Here is a 17,826-nt window from a genome sequence, read left to right as displayed (position 1 = left end):
ACATGTCCTCTCCAGCAAGGTAGTCAGAAGGCAGTCAGGTGTTCGGAGACTGCAAGAATACACAAGCTGCCAGACTTTTTTAAAGCTCGAGCACAGAACTGGCCCAGTGCTAATTCTACCTCATTTTGTTGGTTACAGTAAGTCAGGCCCAGCCAAAATTCAAGGACTTCTTGAGGGGGCTAATTCCAGGAGACATGGGCCAATAGGATCACTGATGTAATAGTCCAACACAATCACTTGGGAAGATATTGCAGTAATCCAGGCAAGAGATGATTTTGGGCTGGCTTAGGGTGATATCTGTAGAGCTAATGAGCAGTACTCAGATTCTGGGTATATATTGATGGTAGAGAGAATAGGATTTTAAATTACTAGGTGTGCATATGTGAAAGATGGAAGGTAGTCAAGAATGATTATAAGGTTCAGTTGGATAGTGAAGCATTTTCGAGGAAAGATAAGAATTCAGTTTTCAAAATGCTGAATTTGAGATGTCTTTCAGACATACAAGAGAAGATAACAGAGTAGGCAGTTATAAATAATAGTCTGAACTTTTTGTTTTGATGCAGTGGTATTTTAAGACTTGTGAATGAGATCACTAAGGGCGTAATGCTGATAGAAATGCTAAGAGGCCAAGGACTGAGTACTAAGTTCCTCCAGCGTAAGAAGTTAGGGATAAAAAGAAATGCAGGAAGAGAAGGAACAACCAGTAAGGTAGTAGATGAAAAATCAGAAAAGCATTGGGTCCTACAAGTAAAGTTAGAAAAGTCCTCACCAAGTTGGAGGGAATAATCAGTTGCAGCTGCTAAGTCAAGAGAACTGACCGCTGGATTTAGCAAGATCATTTTTGTTGGGATGTAGTGAACACCTGACTGGAGGGAATGAAAGTCAAACAGATTGAGTAGATGATGTACCTTTTTGAACTAGATTTTAAGGATTATTGAAATTTTTGTGCATGCAGGAGGAGCAACAACTTTTCTGTCAGTAGAAACCATGTTTGAAGTAGAGGTCTTGAGATTACTGTCCAAAGAAATGGCAATGTATAAAGTGCACAGGAGCCCAAAACATTGTCCTGTGTTCAGCAGATTTCAAGTGTTATGGTGTTGTCAAGTGTAACATGTCACATTACATGAATGGCAGGAAATTAAAGTTGGAAATGAATAGTCATCTGATAAATATTTGTTGACTGCCTTCTGCTTTGTTGTAGGAATTTTTTAGGCCCAGGCATTGCTGCAGGCGCTGAGGGGAAGTGTTAGAGAAGACAGATTCCCTGTCCTGATTAAGTTACATTCTAGTAGATTCATATTATTGAGGAACCTTGTACTTTAGCCTTAGGATTTGGGGCTTTTCCTTGTTGGCCAATCACTGGCTTTCAGCCTTGTGTTGCATTCATTTTGGAGAGCTTTTTCCCCAAGGTATTTTCAAGATAGTTTGTTGACATTTATTATTATTACTGTTATTATTTTATGATACCATCTTTTAATTATAGGTGCATTTACTCAGGGCGTTTCATAGGCCATGCAATTTATTTTTGCCTTTTAGAACTTAACACATATTTCATACTTTAAAATAGTAGATGGCTATCGGGTCTGAATATACCTTTTAAAAACTGGTCCCCCATATTTTTAATTTATGTTTTTCTTCTGTTTCTGGGTAAGATGTAGAAAACATACCAGCCACATTCAGCCCGTTAACACCAGCGTCAGTGGAAGAATCTGAAAGCACAACATCCTCTCGAAGGAGGGACTCAGGCATTGGGGAAGAAACAGCTACCGCCTTGGGAAGCAGTGTAGATGCAGCTGCTCCAAGTGTGAGTGCAGGCCCAGATGCAGTTAGTGAGGTGCTATGCACTCTTTCTTTAGAAGTCAATAGATCTCAGGAAACCAAAAATGATGGAGAAAATGAGTTGGATAACAAGGCTGCACCATCAGTTCCAGTTTCAAAAAATGTCAATGTGAAGGATATTCTCCGAAGCTTAGTTAACATACCAGCAGATGGAGCCCCAGTGGATCCTGCCCTTCTGCCACCAGCCTGCCTTGGAGCTCTTGGTGATCTGTCGGTTGAACAACCTGTGCACTTCAGATCTTTTGACAGGTACATAGTCATTTGTTTTGGTATGCTTATATTTATAAAGACTTAAGAGTAAACAGGAATTTAACTCTGATAAATTTTGTACCATCAGCACTAAAAAGGGATGTTTTAATCTAGTTTATAAAAATTGTAAGGACAGTTTTGTGTGGTTTGTATATAATTTCAAGTTTTTATTAGCAGAAAAAATGCTTTAAAAATAATTCAAATATTATTTTGGCAAGTTGTATGTTAATTGTGTGTTTATTACAACTAAAAAAATCACCTATACTTACAAATGACTGTCTTTCACTCCCTTACTGTCAGTACTATACCAGCCTTTGTGAAAAAAAGTGGAGTCTGTGGATTCCAACAGATTGAGGAATTCAGCAAGGTGTTAAGCACTGACAGCTTGAGAAATCTGACTTACAGATTCCTGACTTCATTGGTTCTGCTGCCCTAAGAAACCTTTCCTATTTATTTGAAAATTTCCTTCATATACTGTTAAATTTTCAGAAATTCTACCTATAATGACATGCATGTATTAGAATAATTAAAAGTGTTCTTCAAAAATCAGTATTTTTATCTGGAAATTAGCTCCAATTTTGGAGAAGTTGCTAGCTAAAAGACATTTTATTTCCTTGCAGTCATTTGCAAGGAAGTTCACACACTACTTCATCTCCTTTGAATATTTTATTGTATTTTTTTCTACATAACCATAATTCATCAAAATATAATACTGTCTTATAATCCTCAAATACCTTTCAAGTTTCTCAGTAATGCCCTTTATAGTAGAAGGCTCCAGTTCAGAATTATCTGTTATATTTTGTTGTGTTTTATTATTATCCTTCAATCTGAAAGAACAGTGCCTTAGTCTTTTCTTGAATTTAATGATATTGACACTTTAAAAGATGATAGCCCAGCTGTTTTAATAGAGTATCCCTCAATTTAGATTTGTCCAATACTTTGTTAGGATTAGATTCAAGTTGCATCTTTAGCAGGAATATCATGGAATGTCACTATTTATTCTTGTATTCTTACAAATGAGATAGTTTTACCTAATTACTGATGATGTTCTTTCTGATCACTTATTAAAATGGTACTTTCTAGGTTTCTCTGCTGTGAAGGTATTCCTTGAGAAGCAGTACTGTTAAACTCTATCATCCTTCTCAAATGAATTCATTTCTTATGCTGCCTTATGGTTTCCTTTCTCATTCAGTTTGTTATAAACTGTTGTCATTAGCTATATTGCCGCTCAAATTGTCTGTGACTTGATCAGTGGAATTTCCTTCTTGTTGGCTTCTGTTTTCTTTTGACATTTTCTTCATCTGGTTGTTCATTTCTTTGTGTCTCCTGTTCTCTTAATTTCTTCTATAATCTCCTAGTTTTCTACTTTAGGCTTGGAGTGGCTTGGCACTTTAGATATACAAGCTGGGTTAAATTGTTTATGGTAATTAAGGTCTCTGAAAGAACACGGAGTAAATAATTTTAATGGAGAATCTTTTGCCACCATCCTCTGTCATATTATCCTCTACATCTGTTTAAAGGTTAGGTCAATGTCCTGGAGTGATGAGAATGACAAAGTCTAAATTTCAGGTAAATAGCATATTGTTATATCTATAATATAGTGGCTGCTAGTTTCAAATGTCTTTTTTTTTAAATGGGCTTAATAACATAGAATTTAAAATACTGACTCTAGAAATAAGACAGTGTGAGTCGTGGCTTTATCATGCATTAGTAAATTGGGACAAGGTATATCATCCCCGAGACTCAGTTTTCTTATCCTTAGGTTGTGTAATGCTGAGCCATTAAAGAGAAAAAAAGCAGAACAGTGTATGTATTGATATTAAATGATATTGAAGATATATTTATCTATAGTGATTAATATGAAGAAATCACTCAATAAATACAAACATAGGTATCATACATAATGAGACTTTCAGTCACTGCTGCTTTCTGTTGTGTGTAAGCATGTATATATAGACATTAAGTATTTAGAATACATATTATTGGTAAAAGGATTATATTCTCAGTATATACATATAATGATAATAAATCAAAATGACTAATCTGCTAGAAAAATCGACAGACATAGGTAGTTCATGTAAGAAGAGAAATACTGTTAATGTGTAAATATGTGAAAATGGTCTGTCACTAATAATAAAGAAAATAATAACCATGAGATAATTTCATCTGATTAAATTAGAGATTTAAAATAAGGTACATAGTGTTAGGGTATGAAGAAACATTTATATTGTTGAGATAGTATATTGGTACATTTTCTTTGAGGGAAAATTGCAGTATTAATTAAAATTTAAGATATGTAAACTTAATCACACCTCTAGAAGTTTATACAGAAGATACACACAAGTATAAAATGTTTTCTTTAAGAGGAATTTCATAATTAAAGTAACAGCTATGAGCTTTTACTCTGTGAAGGTGTATTCTAAATGCATTTTTTTAGATAGGTAGGTAGATAGATACTATTTTTATTCTTATTTTACAGATGAAGAAATTGAGCAGAAGAATTAAGTAGCTTGAACTCATTTGCAAATAAATGGTGGAGCTAAGATTTGAACCCTGGAAAACTGACTCTAGACCCTGTCATTTTGCTGTGCTACGCAAATATAGTTGCCAAACAATGAAAGATTGGTACCATGTGTTACTTTCCATACATATAGTAAATACTATGCAGCCACTAAAGAGGGAAAAGCAGAACACTATATATTGATGTAAAATGATATTGAAGATATATTATTAAATGAAAAAGCAGTGTACAGAATACTTTGGAATTTATTACCTTTTTAAAAAATAGATATACATGTTCATATATACCTCAAAAAGTTAACAACCGAGTATATTTTGAAGGTGGGAAGTGGTGTGTACATGATTAGGTTTTTAGTATTCTCAATTTTTATAATTTGCTTAAATTTGTGTTAATCTTAGATTGAGAGGTCATAAATACTTAAGTGAGGGTATTTTTTTAATATATCTTAATATAGTCAAAGGTATTTCATATAAATGTCCAAAATTTCATGTATTTTGAATTTATTTCTTTTTAAATAGTGTAGAAATTAAATCTATGCCTTAGCAATGCCTTCAGTGAGTAGACTAAGAACTTGTTTAGGAAACCATGTTTATTAGGTACTACATTTTAGGGGGCTTTATAGAACAAAAAGGGGAATTTTGGTGATAGTATTTTTCAGGATGTTACATGGAACTTAAATGTCTGGTGTACTTTTAACATATTGTCTGATGGCAACCGAATGGCTCTGTTTTTCCCCCCTCTCTTAGCAATAGACACCTTTTGAAAACTATTCATGCAGGCGTAGACCAGTGGAATATCTTTGGGAATTCCAAAACATCCCTCTAATCATGTAATTATCTCTGGAATGCTGTGTCAGAAATCACAACTCTCTTCATATCTTAAGAATTATCAACTTCCAAGCAATAGCTGGAAAGTTTAGAGTAACAGCTATGTGAGTGCAACCTTGCTGAAAAGCTGCCAGGTTGTGGGCCTTTCTGGATGGCAAGGTGTTTGTGTTCGTTCCCATGCCAAAATTCTTGTTCTTATCTAATTTGAAGATCCTCTCTGGTGATTAGTAGATGCCAGGGATTTATCTTGATAAAGTTCAAGGGCTTGTCTGGCTTCTCAACTAGATCCTTAGGGACTAAAGTGTTAGGCTTAAAATGTTTTTTTCTCCTTTGGTGAACCATTTTGCATGTTAAATAAAAGAACATTTATGTGAGAGTTTGTGATATTTGAAACTGATATGATTGTCAAGTCGAACTTCCGAACCTTAGTGATCTGGAAGACATTGTTGCTTTATCTCTGTTGTTAACCAATAAAAAGAACTTTCACTTAACATTTTAGTTCATGTTAAAAAAATCATCAGTGTTTACACTTTTTTGTATTTAGAACCCTAAGAAAATTGTTTTTCATCTGTAACATGGGGATAATAATCCAAAGTACTTGCCTCATAGGTTGTTGTAAATATGAGTAATTCATATATTATCACAATAGTGCCTCAGCTTAACATAATGCCTCACAAATGTTAATTAGTCATGAAAGTTAGTGAGTTTGTAAAGAAAAAGAGCTATAATATGTAAACTTTTATACTTTAATATTTGTTTTTTAATTGAGTGTAGAAAAAGTTTGTATAAATACATTTGTCTTCCAAATTCTTTATGCCAACAAATTTGAGTGCTTTTTTGTCAGATATTAAAAATTCTATTATTTGTTTCTTAAATATTAATAAGGATTTCAATTTGTCTCTTAAATAGAAACTTAATATGCAGCCTGAGAATGATGCCAGAAATATCCCTAGCATACTGCTTGGCAGTGGCTATCAGAAGTTGTGTCAAATGCCCTTTGCATCTTTGTTCTTTTTTTCAAAGCATTTTATAAAAATGTGAAATACATAGTCCTTGCATGATCAGTTTTGAGTGGTGATAAATTTAAATTTCTAGATTTTTTTTTTTCTTGTTGGATATGCTATAGTAGTTTAGGTTTACACTTAACATACATACACATAATAAATGTGTTAGCTTAAATATCCTTTCTGTTGAAGATGTTAGTCTTTTACATGGGCACTTTATAATAATGAAAACACTTGGTAATGGAACTGAAAATATCTTGAAGTCTGCCTACTGCTTAATGTCCTTTTAATTGGATCGTTTTGACTTTGAATTTTGTTTTCATGTGGTCCAGGGCTGAAGTATTATGTTACTTCCTCAGAAATTATTTTAATTAGTCATTAAATTTGGAAATCAATCAATTTTATTTCTCTATTATGCTAAGTACATAGCTAGGCTCAAGAATGCAGACTTGTAACATTTGTGAGTGGATACATTATTTTAGTAGAACATACATAATTTTATATCTTGGAAATCTGTTACCATTGCTTTTAGATGATTATATATAATTATGTTTTAATGTTAAAAATGATTGTGGTGATGGTTGCATAACTTTATGAAAATACTAAAAACCATTTAATTGTACATTTTAAAAGAATAAATTATATGGTATGTGAATTATATATATGGTATATGGTGTGTGAATAAATACATATTTATATTATATAAAACTTAAGAAAAAAGTCACTATGAGGAAACAGTTCAAATTAGAGGCTCTTAGGTAAACCTGAATTGTAGGGCAGTTCTGCCATTTACTTTGGGAGGTAATTTTACCTTTCTAAGCTTAACTTTAAAAATTTTAAAGTATAATATGCATATTAGGAATGTTTTGAGAATTGAGTGCTGATTCTTGGTGTATTGTCAGTGCTAAGCCATAACAGCTATTAATAATTTATAAGTTTATATAGTAGGATCATGTAGGGACACAAAGAATAGTGCATTATGAACTCTGGGAAGGCTTACCTTTGAGCATGGTTTTGAAAGGTAAAAGGAAATTTGCTGGCTAACAGGACTAATAGGAAGGCATCTTAGCAGAAGAATAGCATATATAAAGCGTTAGAATTGTGATAGGATATAATGCTCAGGAACTATACAAACATATTACAGAAGTGTGTGAGGAATGCTGGGTTAAATCTACATTAATGTAGGAAGTTATACTTTAGATGTATTGAGAAAACAATATGTGAACGAACAATCTTGGACAATAAATATTTATTGAACTGAAAGAAAGAATAGGTATATTCATGATTTAAAACATTATAAATGGAAGTAGTTTACAGCATTAGAAATGAGATAAAGTTCTTTTGTTACATGTAATTAACCATGCTATCTGGGACAAATAGAGATTATGTACATTATGGAATGTCTGTAATAAATTTTTTGTTACCAGTTTTCCAGTGTTTTATTCTGAAAATATTCAAACATATAGAGAATGTGAAATATTGTACATTGAACAGCCATAGACCCATCACTGAGGTTCTGTAATTAGCCTTTAACTGTTTGTTTCATCATACAATTCTCCATAGATCCATCCTTCTGTCCATCAGTCTATCTTTTTTTTTTATTTGATGCATTTCAAAGTAAGTTATGGACATGAGTTCTCAAACATTTGAGCATGCTGATCTCTAGAGATCAATACTGTTTTTTAAGGTCAAGTGTATATATAATGAAAGGCAAAAGTCTTAATTGTGCCATTTGATGAGTTGATAAATTTATCCACCTGTGTATGTATCATCAGTCCTGAAAGTTCCCTCAGGCATCTTTCTAGCCAGCGCCTGTCCCCATCCCCAGAGGTAGATATTGTTCTTTTTCTCTACCGTAGATTAGATTTGTCTTTTCTAGAACTTCATGTGAAAGGTAATACGAAGTTTGTGTTCTTTTGTGTCAGGTTTCTCCACTCAGCAGTAATGCTTTTGAGATTTACATATGTTATATTTATTAGTAGTTTGTTTCTTTTTATTAATGCTGAGTATTGTTCCATTGGGTAAGCATACTGTCATATTTTTATTCATCTTTCTGCTTAAAAGATTCTGGCTATTTCCAGGTCTTTGCTATTATAAATAAAGACTCTCTGAACATCATTGTATGTATTTTTCATGGACATAAGTTATCTTGAGGAAATTCCTAGGAGTGGAATTGCTGATGCACAGGGTATATTTATGTTAAATTTCAATTATAGAAAAAACAATTTTACTTTTCTAAATATATTTTGTATTGCTCCTATTAGAACTTACCTATATTGTATGAGTAAACTTGGTCTTGCTGGTTCTTTGTTCTGTTAACAGATGTGAAAGTAAATCCTCCATATTTCTCTTCCTCTCCTTCTCCAAAAATAGGTTTGCTGCGGAAAAGGTAGCTAGAGATTTTCTTAAACAATAGGCTTTTAGATTTCTGCCCAGAGTAAGAAATAAACACATTACACTTTGTATTGTTTTCTGAATGTACCTGCAGCACATGTGCCTTGCATATGTACACACACACACACAGGGGTCATATCTACTCCCCTTAAAGTCAATAATCTTCATCTCAGATAGGCTACTGTGATTTAAGCACACCATTTTGGATTGAGGGCTCAGGTGGCTGTTGCTTCTATTTTTTAGTGTATAGTTAACATTGGCAGTCACCCTTATAATGATGTGACACCAGCTACCCCCAAGTTCATTGAATAAGCCATGCCTACCACAGGAGAACTTGATTTAATTGGCAACAGTGTTTGCCATCACATGATAGGCACTGAAGTAAAACAGAACCTTTTTCTATATTATCTCTTTTTGATATAACAACAAAAACAAAATGTATTTTTAAACTACGTGAATTATGTAATTTCTACTTTTCAATACATTTATTGGGATCAAGTATCTAGGTAACTTTATTTAGAAACTGAAATCTTTAAAGCTGTTAAGGGAATACTTGAAGCTTGCAGTTACAATATTGTCAACAAAAGATGTGATTAAATAAATTGACTGTTGAAGACTTTAGGCTTATGGTTAACACCAGGTAATTAAAAGTAAGCACTGCTGTGGGAGTGCATTATATATCAGCTGTCCTCTTTACCTCATTAACTGGGTTTTTGCATGTTTATGGAGCTAACTTCAATTAAAAATGCTTTTTAAGTTAAGCCTAATATGGTCTTTTAGTTACTATTTTTGTGTAAAGTATTACATTTAATCGAAATTGGTGCATAATGAATATGTGTGAATAATATACAAGATAAATCTGGTAATTTGTTATTTTTGCATCGAGCTTTTATACCTATGCATTTTTCTTCTATATATATTATCAAAATACAGTCTTTGGGGGTTAAAAAGAAAATCTTGGGTTGTATACATTCCAAAAAATTGTTTATATTTGCATTTATTTATTTATTTGCCTTGTAAGATTTCTAAGGTTTTAAGATTTCAAATTAGTGGAGCTTTAAAGTCCTTATAGAAACATGTTGGGTTTTCTGCTTCAATTCTGAGGTTAAGAAAAAAGTTAATTATGTTTCCACTTGAGTGCCAAAATTCCTTTTTTATATACCTTTTATATATGTTATTTAAGTTGGATAATTAAAGATAATTGTAAATTTAAAGGATATTATATATATAAGTTCACATGTTACAGTGGATTATTATATTTCCATAGTACATTGTCCTTGTCTTGCTAATGGGTTTCAGCCCCTGGCAAGTTTGCTATGAATTCAGTGTGACCAAAGAAATGACAGTAAAACATTCTTGGGTTGAAAGGGTTATACCCAACTTTATTTCCACGGTGACAGGTCAGTCACTATCCCGTTCACTCAGAGCGAGTCTGCATGTAGGAAGCTGGTCTCTGCCTCTGGGCCCCTTTGTCTGCACAGCCATCTTCTGGGCCCCTCTGCGCACACAGCCGTCCTGCACAGCTGACCTCTGGGCCTGTGTCCTTGGTGCTGCCACCATTCCAGCCTCTGCTCCGCTCTCCTGCACCCTTGCAGCCGTGCCACTGTATTGTGCCCAGAGAACTGGGTGGATCTCTTTATATAGAGTCAATAGTAACATATTGCCCACACGTGTGTAGTGAGCCAGCCAGCCAGGGCCAGGTGAGAATCCTGGCCACAGGAACTTTCATTTTATCCAAACTCCACCCCTCCAGGATTCTCTTCTCACAATCTGTGTGCTCTCAGTCCTCTGCAATGGTCCCTGTGCAAGGAAGCTGGAACATTGTAATCAAACTCCACAACAACACAATACAATATACAAATAACAGAAATTATAAATTATAATAACCCTCAAGCCTGAGGAGCTCCATTGCCACAAAGTGGTCATCCTGGCTGTATTCAAACCAGTTCTATTCAAATGAGTTAACCAAAAGAACTACGGGTGGGTCTTACAATACGCTCTTTCTCCAGTCTCTCCAGCAAAAAGTCTTACAGGCACACGGGACAGACTTGTGGCTCTGTCTCTGATCTCTGCCTCTTTGGTTTTAATGGCTGGAACTGCTGCTCTTGTTTCAGTTGTTGCCATAGCTCTCGTAAGATCATATTTGACTTCCCATCTAATTTCCTTCCGTCTGCTCCTGCCTGTATTAAATCAACCCACATCTGGGACCTCGTAACCTTCATGGGGCCCTTTAAATTCTTCTTGTGAGTAGCAGACCTTATTTCTTTCTGTGTTCTCATTGCTTCAGCCTCTTCTAAGTCTGCTACTGTATATGTCACCTCACTTATGGGCTGCCCTAAGTGAGGGGAAAGAAGAATGGCCACTAGAGACCCAAAGAGGGATGTGGGAGCAATTTGAAGCACAATATTTCTCATCCCAGTAGTGAAAATCTTCATTTGGGTCATAATTCTCTGGACTATAGATGGCATCTCTTATGCCTAGCTCTCGTAGCACCTGTTGGAGTTCAGCATATGTCTGCCATCTAACAGGAGAGGATGGCAGATCACCCAGATTGGGCCACACAGCATGAAGTGCAGCCATAAGCCAATCAAGGAGGGAGTGACTCCCTGGGGTCTGATGTGCATTTTGGATTGGCTGCCTCAAGGCAGGCTGCACTGTCAGGGAAGCCAGCTTTCCCATCTCTGATCCCGACAGAACAATTCCATCCACCCCTAAGTCCCACAGATGCAGGAGCCAAGCTGATACTGACTCCGAGGGCTTCTGCCTAAACCGGGAGCCCAAATCCACCTGCTCAGCCTGAGTATAGGGGTGGAGCATAGAGTGCTCCATGACCTGGGGAGGGGGCTGCTCCTTTCCTTGGGAAGCTCTCAGCTGCTGGGTCTTTATTTTCTTTACAACCACTGGGTGTGCTTTCAATACAGAAGGGGTCAGTGCTTTCAGCACCACCCCTTCGTCCTTCCCCAGCTCCTCAATTTCTGGGGCTGATGGCACCTTTTTCTCCACTCCCCCAAGTGCCTCCTCTGCTACAGTGCCTCACAGCAATGCTAGCTCAGTCTTTAGCAGCTCTCTTACCTTCATCTCAATGCTTCACAGCTGATGTTCTCGTGCCACCTCTGCCTGTGCTTCCGCCAGGAGTGTGTCTTTTTCCTTGATGGCCTTTTCCTCCTCCACAGCACCTGGCAGCACTGCTGTCTTGTTCTGTAAGAAATCTTTTACCTTTTTAATGGCACCTCCCTGCCAGTGTTCTTGGGCTGCCTCCTCTTGCATCGATGCCATTTTCTCCTTCAGGGAATCCATAGCAGTTTGCATCTTGTGTTCTTGTGCCGCCATTTCTTGGGTCTTTTTCAGGAGTATGTCCTTCTCTTCTACTAAACTTTTTTTAATACTGTGAGAAGCAGCCATCCCACAGTCCCCGCTGCCTCTCGGGCACTCTGTCCCTCAAAAGACCTACTTACTATACCAAGGGCTATCTTTACTGCCTCAGATATCACCTCCACTTACCTCCAGTCCTCTGGTGGGGCCCAGCCCTCTAGGAGGCAAACCACCTCAGACGACAAATCCATTGGGGGACAATCCACTGTCTCCCCATTTATAGGGGAAACCCACTGAAGCACCCCTCTCATAACAGCAGCCTGTCTTTTTCTTTGGTCAACAGTGAATCCTGCCAACTGTGCCAGTTGTCTTGGCAATGATTTTCAGTCCCCGGAAGTTCACTGTGGATTCACTGTGACCAAAGAAATGACAGTAAAACATTCTTGGGTTGAAAGGGTTATACCCAACTTTATTTCCATTGTGGCAGGTCAATCACTAAAGTCCCATTCACTCAGAGCGAGTCTGCGTGTAGCAAGCCTGTTTCTGCCTCTGGGCCCCTCTGTCTGCACAGCTTTCCTCTGGGCCCCTCTGCATACACAGCCTTCCTCTGGGCCTCTCTTCCTGCATAGTCATCCCGTACAGCCAACTGTCCTCTGTCCTTGCCGCTGCCACCATTCCAGCCTCTGCTCTGCTCTCCTGCTGCCTTGTAGCTGTGCCACCATCTTGCACCCAGAGCACTGGGCAGAGCTCTTTATATAGAGTCAATAGCAGTGTATTGCACACGTGTGTAATGAGCTAGTCATCCAGGTCCAGGTAAGAATCCTGGCCACAGGAACTTTCATTTTATCCACAGTCCTCATTCTAAAAAAAATGCAGGTAAATATGAAGACCATTGAAAAGATATCTTTTTGGGAGAGAATTTTAAACTGTACATCAAAATGGAGATCCCATTCACTAAATTAAATTCTTGTAATTAACTTGAGAGGTCTGTATTTGAAATCTACTTACTTTCTTTCTTTCAGAAGTGTCATTGTTGCAACAAAAAAATCATCAGTCTTACCTTCCACACTTACAAGTATACCTGTCAATGCTGTCAGTGTGGTTTCTTCAGTAGATTCATCCCAAGCCTCAGACGTGGGAGGAGAATCACCTGGTGAGTAGCTGTCAGTGATTTCAACAAAAAATTTTTTAGATCTCATGTTAGCAAAGCTTGGGACTTTTGATAAAGCTTTGTTAGGTATCTTATAAATCATTATGCTTTTATATTATATTGTTGATTGTTTAGTAATGTCCTTAGTAAATCTGTGTAATAATAAATAAGCTAAATCAAATACTTAAAGCATTTTCTTGACTTAAACATAATAGTGTCTGATAAATTGGATGCTGCTGGTGGGGTGGATGAATGTGTGAATGAATGATAGATTAAAATACATTTTTTCTTTTTCCTGCACTTGAGAAGATTTGTATAGTCATTTCGAAAAGCAAGTTTTGGTGACATTTAGTCTTTTAATCTGGTTATCAATTGTCAAATGTTGTGTAGTATTTAGTACTTTGATATCTTTTGCATATTTTTCTCAATTAGAGACTTGGAAAGGGAATACTGCCCTGAAGTATATCATCATTCTAGTATTAATCATAGAGGTTCAATAACTCTTACTGCAACTTGATTTTTATCCATCTCTCTTTCTATATTCCTTCCAAGTGTAAAAGCCTTTTGGTGCATATAAATAGGTGCAAGATCCTAAATTTCTAGATATTAATGTTATCTTGCCCGTGGGTTTCAGCCCCGGTCAAGTTCACTGTGGATTCAATGTGACCAAAGAAAATGACAGTAAAACATTCTTGGGGTGAAAGAGTTTATTACCTGGCTTGTTCTCCCGACGGTAGGTCGAGCACTAGCGTCTCTGCCTCCGCCCAGAGAACTGGGCCGAGCTCTCTATATAGTGCGGTAACAGCTTATTGCCTACAGGTGTGGAAGCAGTAGCCTAGCAACAGGTCATCAAGTGGTTTAGGTTCAGTGAGGATTCTGGCCATAGTAGCCCCAACTTCCCCACAATGGGAAGCTTAGTCATAATACCAGGTAAACTTGAAGACCGTGTGATGCTAAAATGACCAAGCTAGCACAAGAGATATATTTAATATCAGTAGCATTTTTCTAAATGTGCTCTTTCATTAAAAAAAATTGCCAACTGAATATTATTTCCCCAAAAGCATTCTTTCTTGTTACGCTTGAATGAGATTAATAAAAAATAAGAGGTATTTTGAAGGAATTAGTAGGTGGATTATATTAAAATCAGAAATAGTATCTTTCCTTCATCTTTTTGGAAATTACAAGCCTCCCATCTGCTCTTCTACCTTTACTTGGTGAAAAAGTGTATATCAGAGAATTTTGTTCCTAACTTGATGTTTCTACTAGCCAGTTGCCAGGGATATTTTGTTTTTCCTTTCAGGGTACTATAAATCATGTGTCCCAGAAACAAAGACTATGACTGCTTATTTCTTTTATCTTCCCCCAAATTTCCCTTCACTTGTGTTAAGAAAAATAATTTTTTTCAAAGTTTTAAATGATTTATTAATTAGAAGTATTTTAGTTCTTAGTAATTAAGAGAAAATGCTCATAGTTGGTTAAGTAAAAAAACTATTATATGCAATAGTTTATATACCATGTAATCATTTGTAACTGTGTGAGGTGTATATCTTTTGTAGCTGGGAAAGCAAGAAAACGTACTCTGAAGTTACTCGATTATTTCTATGTGGTTGAACTACCGGCAGTTTTGATTTTTTAATTTTAATTTTAGTGGCTTTTCCAAATTTTTATCAGTGATCTTCTATTGTTTTTATACTTTAGAAAAAAATAGTTATTGAAAAAAATATCCACCTGTAAACCAGAAGCTGCAGTGGTAGTACACAGAGTTTTGTGTTGCCTTGCTTTTTATTTTATTAAATTAACAAAAAATAAGAGACCTTATTTTTAAGATCAATTTAGGTTACAGAAAAATTGAGTGCAAAGTAAAGAGTTCCCATATGCCCCCTCAATCCCACTCCCTTCCTATTTCCTTAATAACATCTTGAAATAGTGTGGTACATTTATTATATTTTGTCATTGACTTAGATAATATAAAGGGAAATAAGTGTAAAACTAACAGGTTTTTCTACTTTCTTATTGTTCCATTGTACTATGATGCTTCCTTTTTTTACTTTGGAGAAGCAATTTGATAATCTATTTTGGGCTGGTTATGCAAATATCTCTTCTACCTCCATCCAATGCCTTTAAGAAAATACTAACTGATTTTTCTGCACTAGCTCTGTTGGGAAAAAGGCAGAAGTTACTAATACGTATGAAACTATGTGCCATCTTTTTAATTCAGAAAGAGTGAATTCCTAATAACTTTCAGTAAATGTATTAATTTCAGAGGTTCATAATACAGAGTAAAATATTTTCATTTTATTTTGAATACATTGCCCTTTAATTCCAGTTTATGGGACAACATAAATAGGATCTTCTGATTTCTTTTAAACATGTTTTTCAAAATTTAAATCATTCAGTCTTCAGAGAAAATAAACAGTAAGAAAGTTGAGATATATGGCTAATATTTGATATAAAGCAGTATAATAAATTTTGTCTGAAGCCATGGTATTTTTTCATGTAAGTGCATTATATTATGAAGTTACCTGAAGAACCATATGCAGAATTACAAAATGATTTGCTATTCTGAAGACTATTGTATTTATTGGCAAAAACCCACTAAACCCTGTGTCTAGCCCGTAATGTACCTTTTTTCCTCCTATTATTTAAATTTTGTATAATTTATGGTGGTGGTGTTTCTCAGATATTTCCAAGATTTTCTATTTTGTGCTAGAATTTTTAGCTATTTTCTCTTCTTCCTATCCCCCTTATTTTTTAAAAAAATGATTCAGTCCTTTTTAAGTCATTCCAAGTCTTCGTGGTGATGGTCTGTCTTTTTATCATTTATTTTGGTTTCCATAGCTGACTCTTCCTTTCCTCTTCCTCTTTCACTGTGCTCTCATTATCAATGTTATATGGTATCTCCATTTTAGTTTATTTCTATTCCATTCCATTAATTGCTTTTATGAATATTACTGCTTTGATAAGAAAAATCTACCCCAATCTAGTGTTTCTAGTCATTCTACTTCTTACTCTCCTACAGCCCCACTTTATGTGCTTTTGCCCAGCATATGTGACCCTGTACCCTGTTCTCTTCTCACTTGGAAGCCAAAGCCCACAAATAAAGAGTTATCTTTTCACCATCAATATTTTTAAGTGATAGATTTTTTTTAGTAGGTGTGCACGCACACACACACACACACACACACACACACACACACACACACACACACACACACTGAAGTTTATTTTCCTTTTTGTGATTCAAGCAGGATTTAGGAAAATGACTTGTAGATGAATTGTTTGTTGTAATTGCATACTGAGCTAGGTAGTTTATTCTTACAGGTCTGGGTAAGTTAGGTATTAGTCTTGATTTGATCTTGAATTATTTATTTTATTATAGTTAATATATGTTCCTATATAGTTAATATCTGTCCCTGTGGGCCTTAAACCTTGTGTCTTGGTGTGACTTTAGTTCTGAATTTTATAGTGAATCAGCAACAAAAATTGAGCTGTTCAAATTCAGTGATAGATTATTGGTTAACAAAAAATACACTTGAATAGTCCATGGTGCATTAGCAAAAAAAAGAAAGGGAATTGCCTTGGAAGAAACATGTGAATATAAAACAGAAAGTATAACTTATGTAGCAGAAAGGTTTAAAGTATTTGGAAATTTTGATATCAAAGTAGGATTTCTGAATTTTACATGTGGCACAATTAAAGATAAACTGTGACTGTATAGAGAGGGATCCCAGAAAATGAACTAGAGCTTGTCACCTTTATGTGAGGTGAGGATTCTTATGTCAAAATATTATTACCCAAATAATTTTATAATTTTTCAGAAAAAAATGAGGATTTGTAGTTGACATTTTAAAAGTGTACATTATTAAAACTATGATTAGTAATAATAGAAATTTCAGATTTTAGTTTGAGTAATATTCCTTAGCTTCTGTTGGATTATATTGGCAAAAAAATACCATCTAATAATAACAATGGCAAATCTTTTTGAGTAAGTAGTAAAAGGTACTCATCAAAGAAGAGGTATACTCTTTGTATGTTTTCAAAGTAAAACTGAAAGAGAAAATCATTTTTAGTAAATTTATCAAAGTGTGGAATTTTTAAAGTTACTCATCAGCAGAAGTTTAATTGCCCAAAATAAAATATGTGTTAAGATATTACTCTTTTTTCAAATATGGTGTTTTTCTACCATGCTGCAAAACAAAAATGATAAAACAAAATTGAAGCTAACCCAGTAAAGGAATAAATGAAAAAATTTTTTCGTCTTGTTCTTCAGTAATTTATATGCTTGGGTATTTGCTAATTTGCAAAGTTTAATACTTATGTAAGTAGAATATTAGGTTCTATTCTGTTAATCTGAGCCATGCAGGTTATTAATTAGTATGTTCATTTTTGATGTTGAAGGAAAATATTTGATTCTTTGCTTTATATAAGATTTGACACAAAAGACTTAACTTTTATTCATTTCACAGAGGTTTTTTATTTAATAAAAAGTTTTTACTGGGCATATAGACTATCCCTCCATGAACTGGTTTA

General features: G+C 35.2%; 1 protein-coding gene across 1 annotated transcript in view; it reads left to right on the top strand.

Moving 5' to 3' along the window:
* The window catches only part of LRBA (LPS responsive beige-like anchor protein), a 760,266-nt gene that overhangs the window by 178,794 nt on the left and 563,646 nt on the right, over positions 1 to 17,826 (top strand). The window contains exons 30-31 of the mRNA XM_036887834.2: positions 1,653 to 2,088; positions 13,169 to 13,299. Of these exons, the coding sequence (XP_036743729.2) occupies positions 1,653 to 2,088; positions 13,169 to 13,299 (567 nt within the window). The remainder of the gene's footprint in view (positions 1 to 1,652; positions 2,089 to 13,168; positions 13,300 to 17,826) is intronic.

Source organism: Manis pentadactyla, chromosome 1 (assembly GCF_030020395.1).
Source record: "Manis pentadactyla isolate mManPen7 chromosome 1, mManPen7.hap1, whole genome shotgun sequence".
In the NCBI taxonomy this organism is placed as follows: domain Eukaryota; kingdom Metazoa; phylum Chordata; class Mammalia; order Pholidota; family Manidae; genus Manis; species Manis pentadactyla.
Note: the sequence above shows the minus strand (reverse complement) of the source record. Positions and strands in the feature narration are given on the sequence as shown.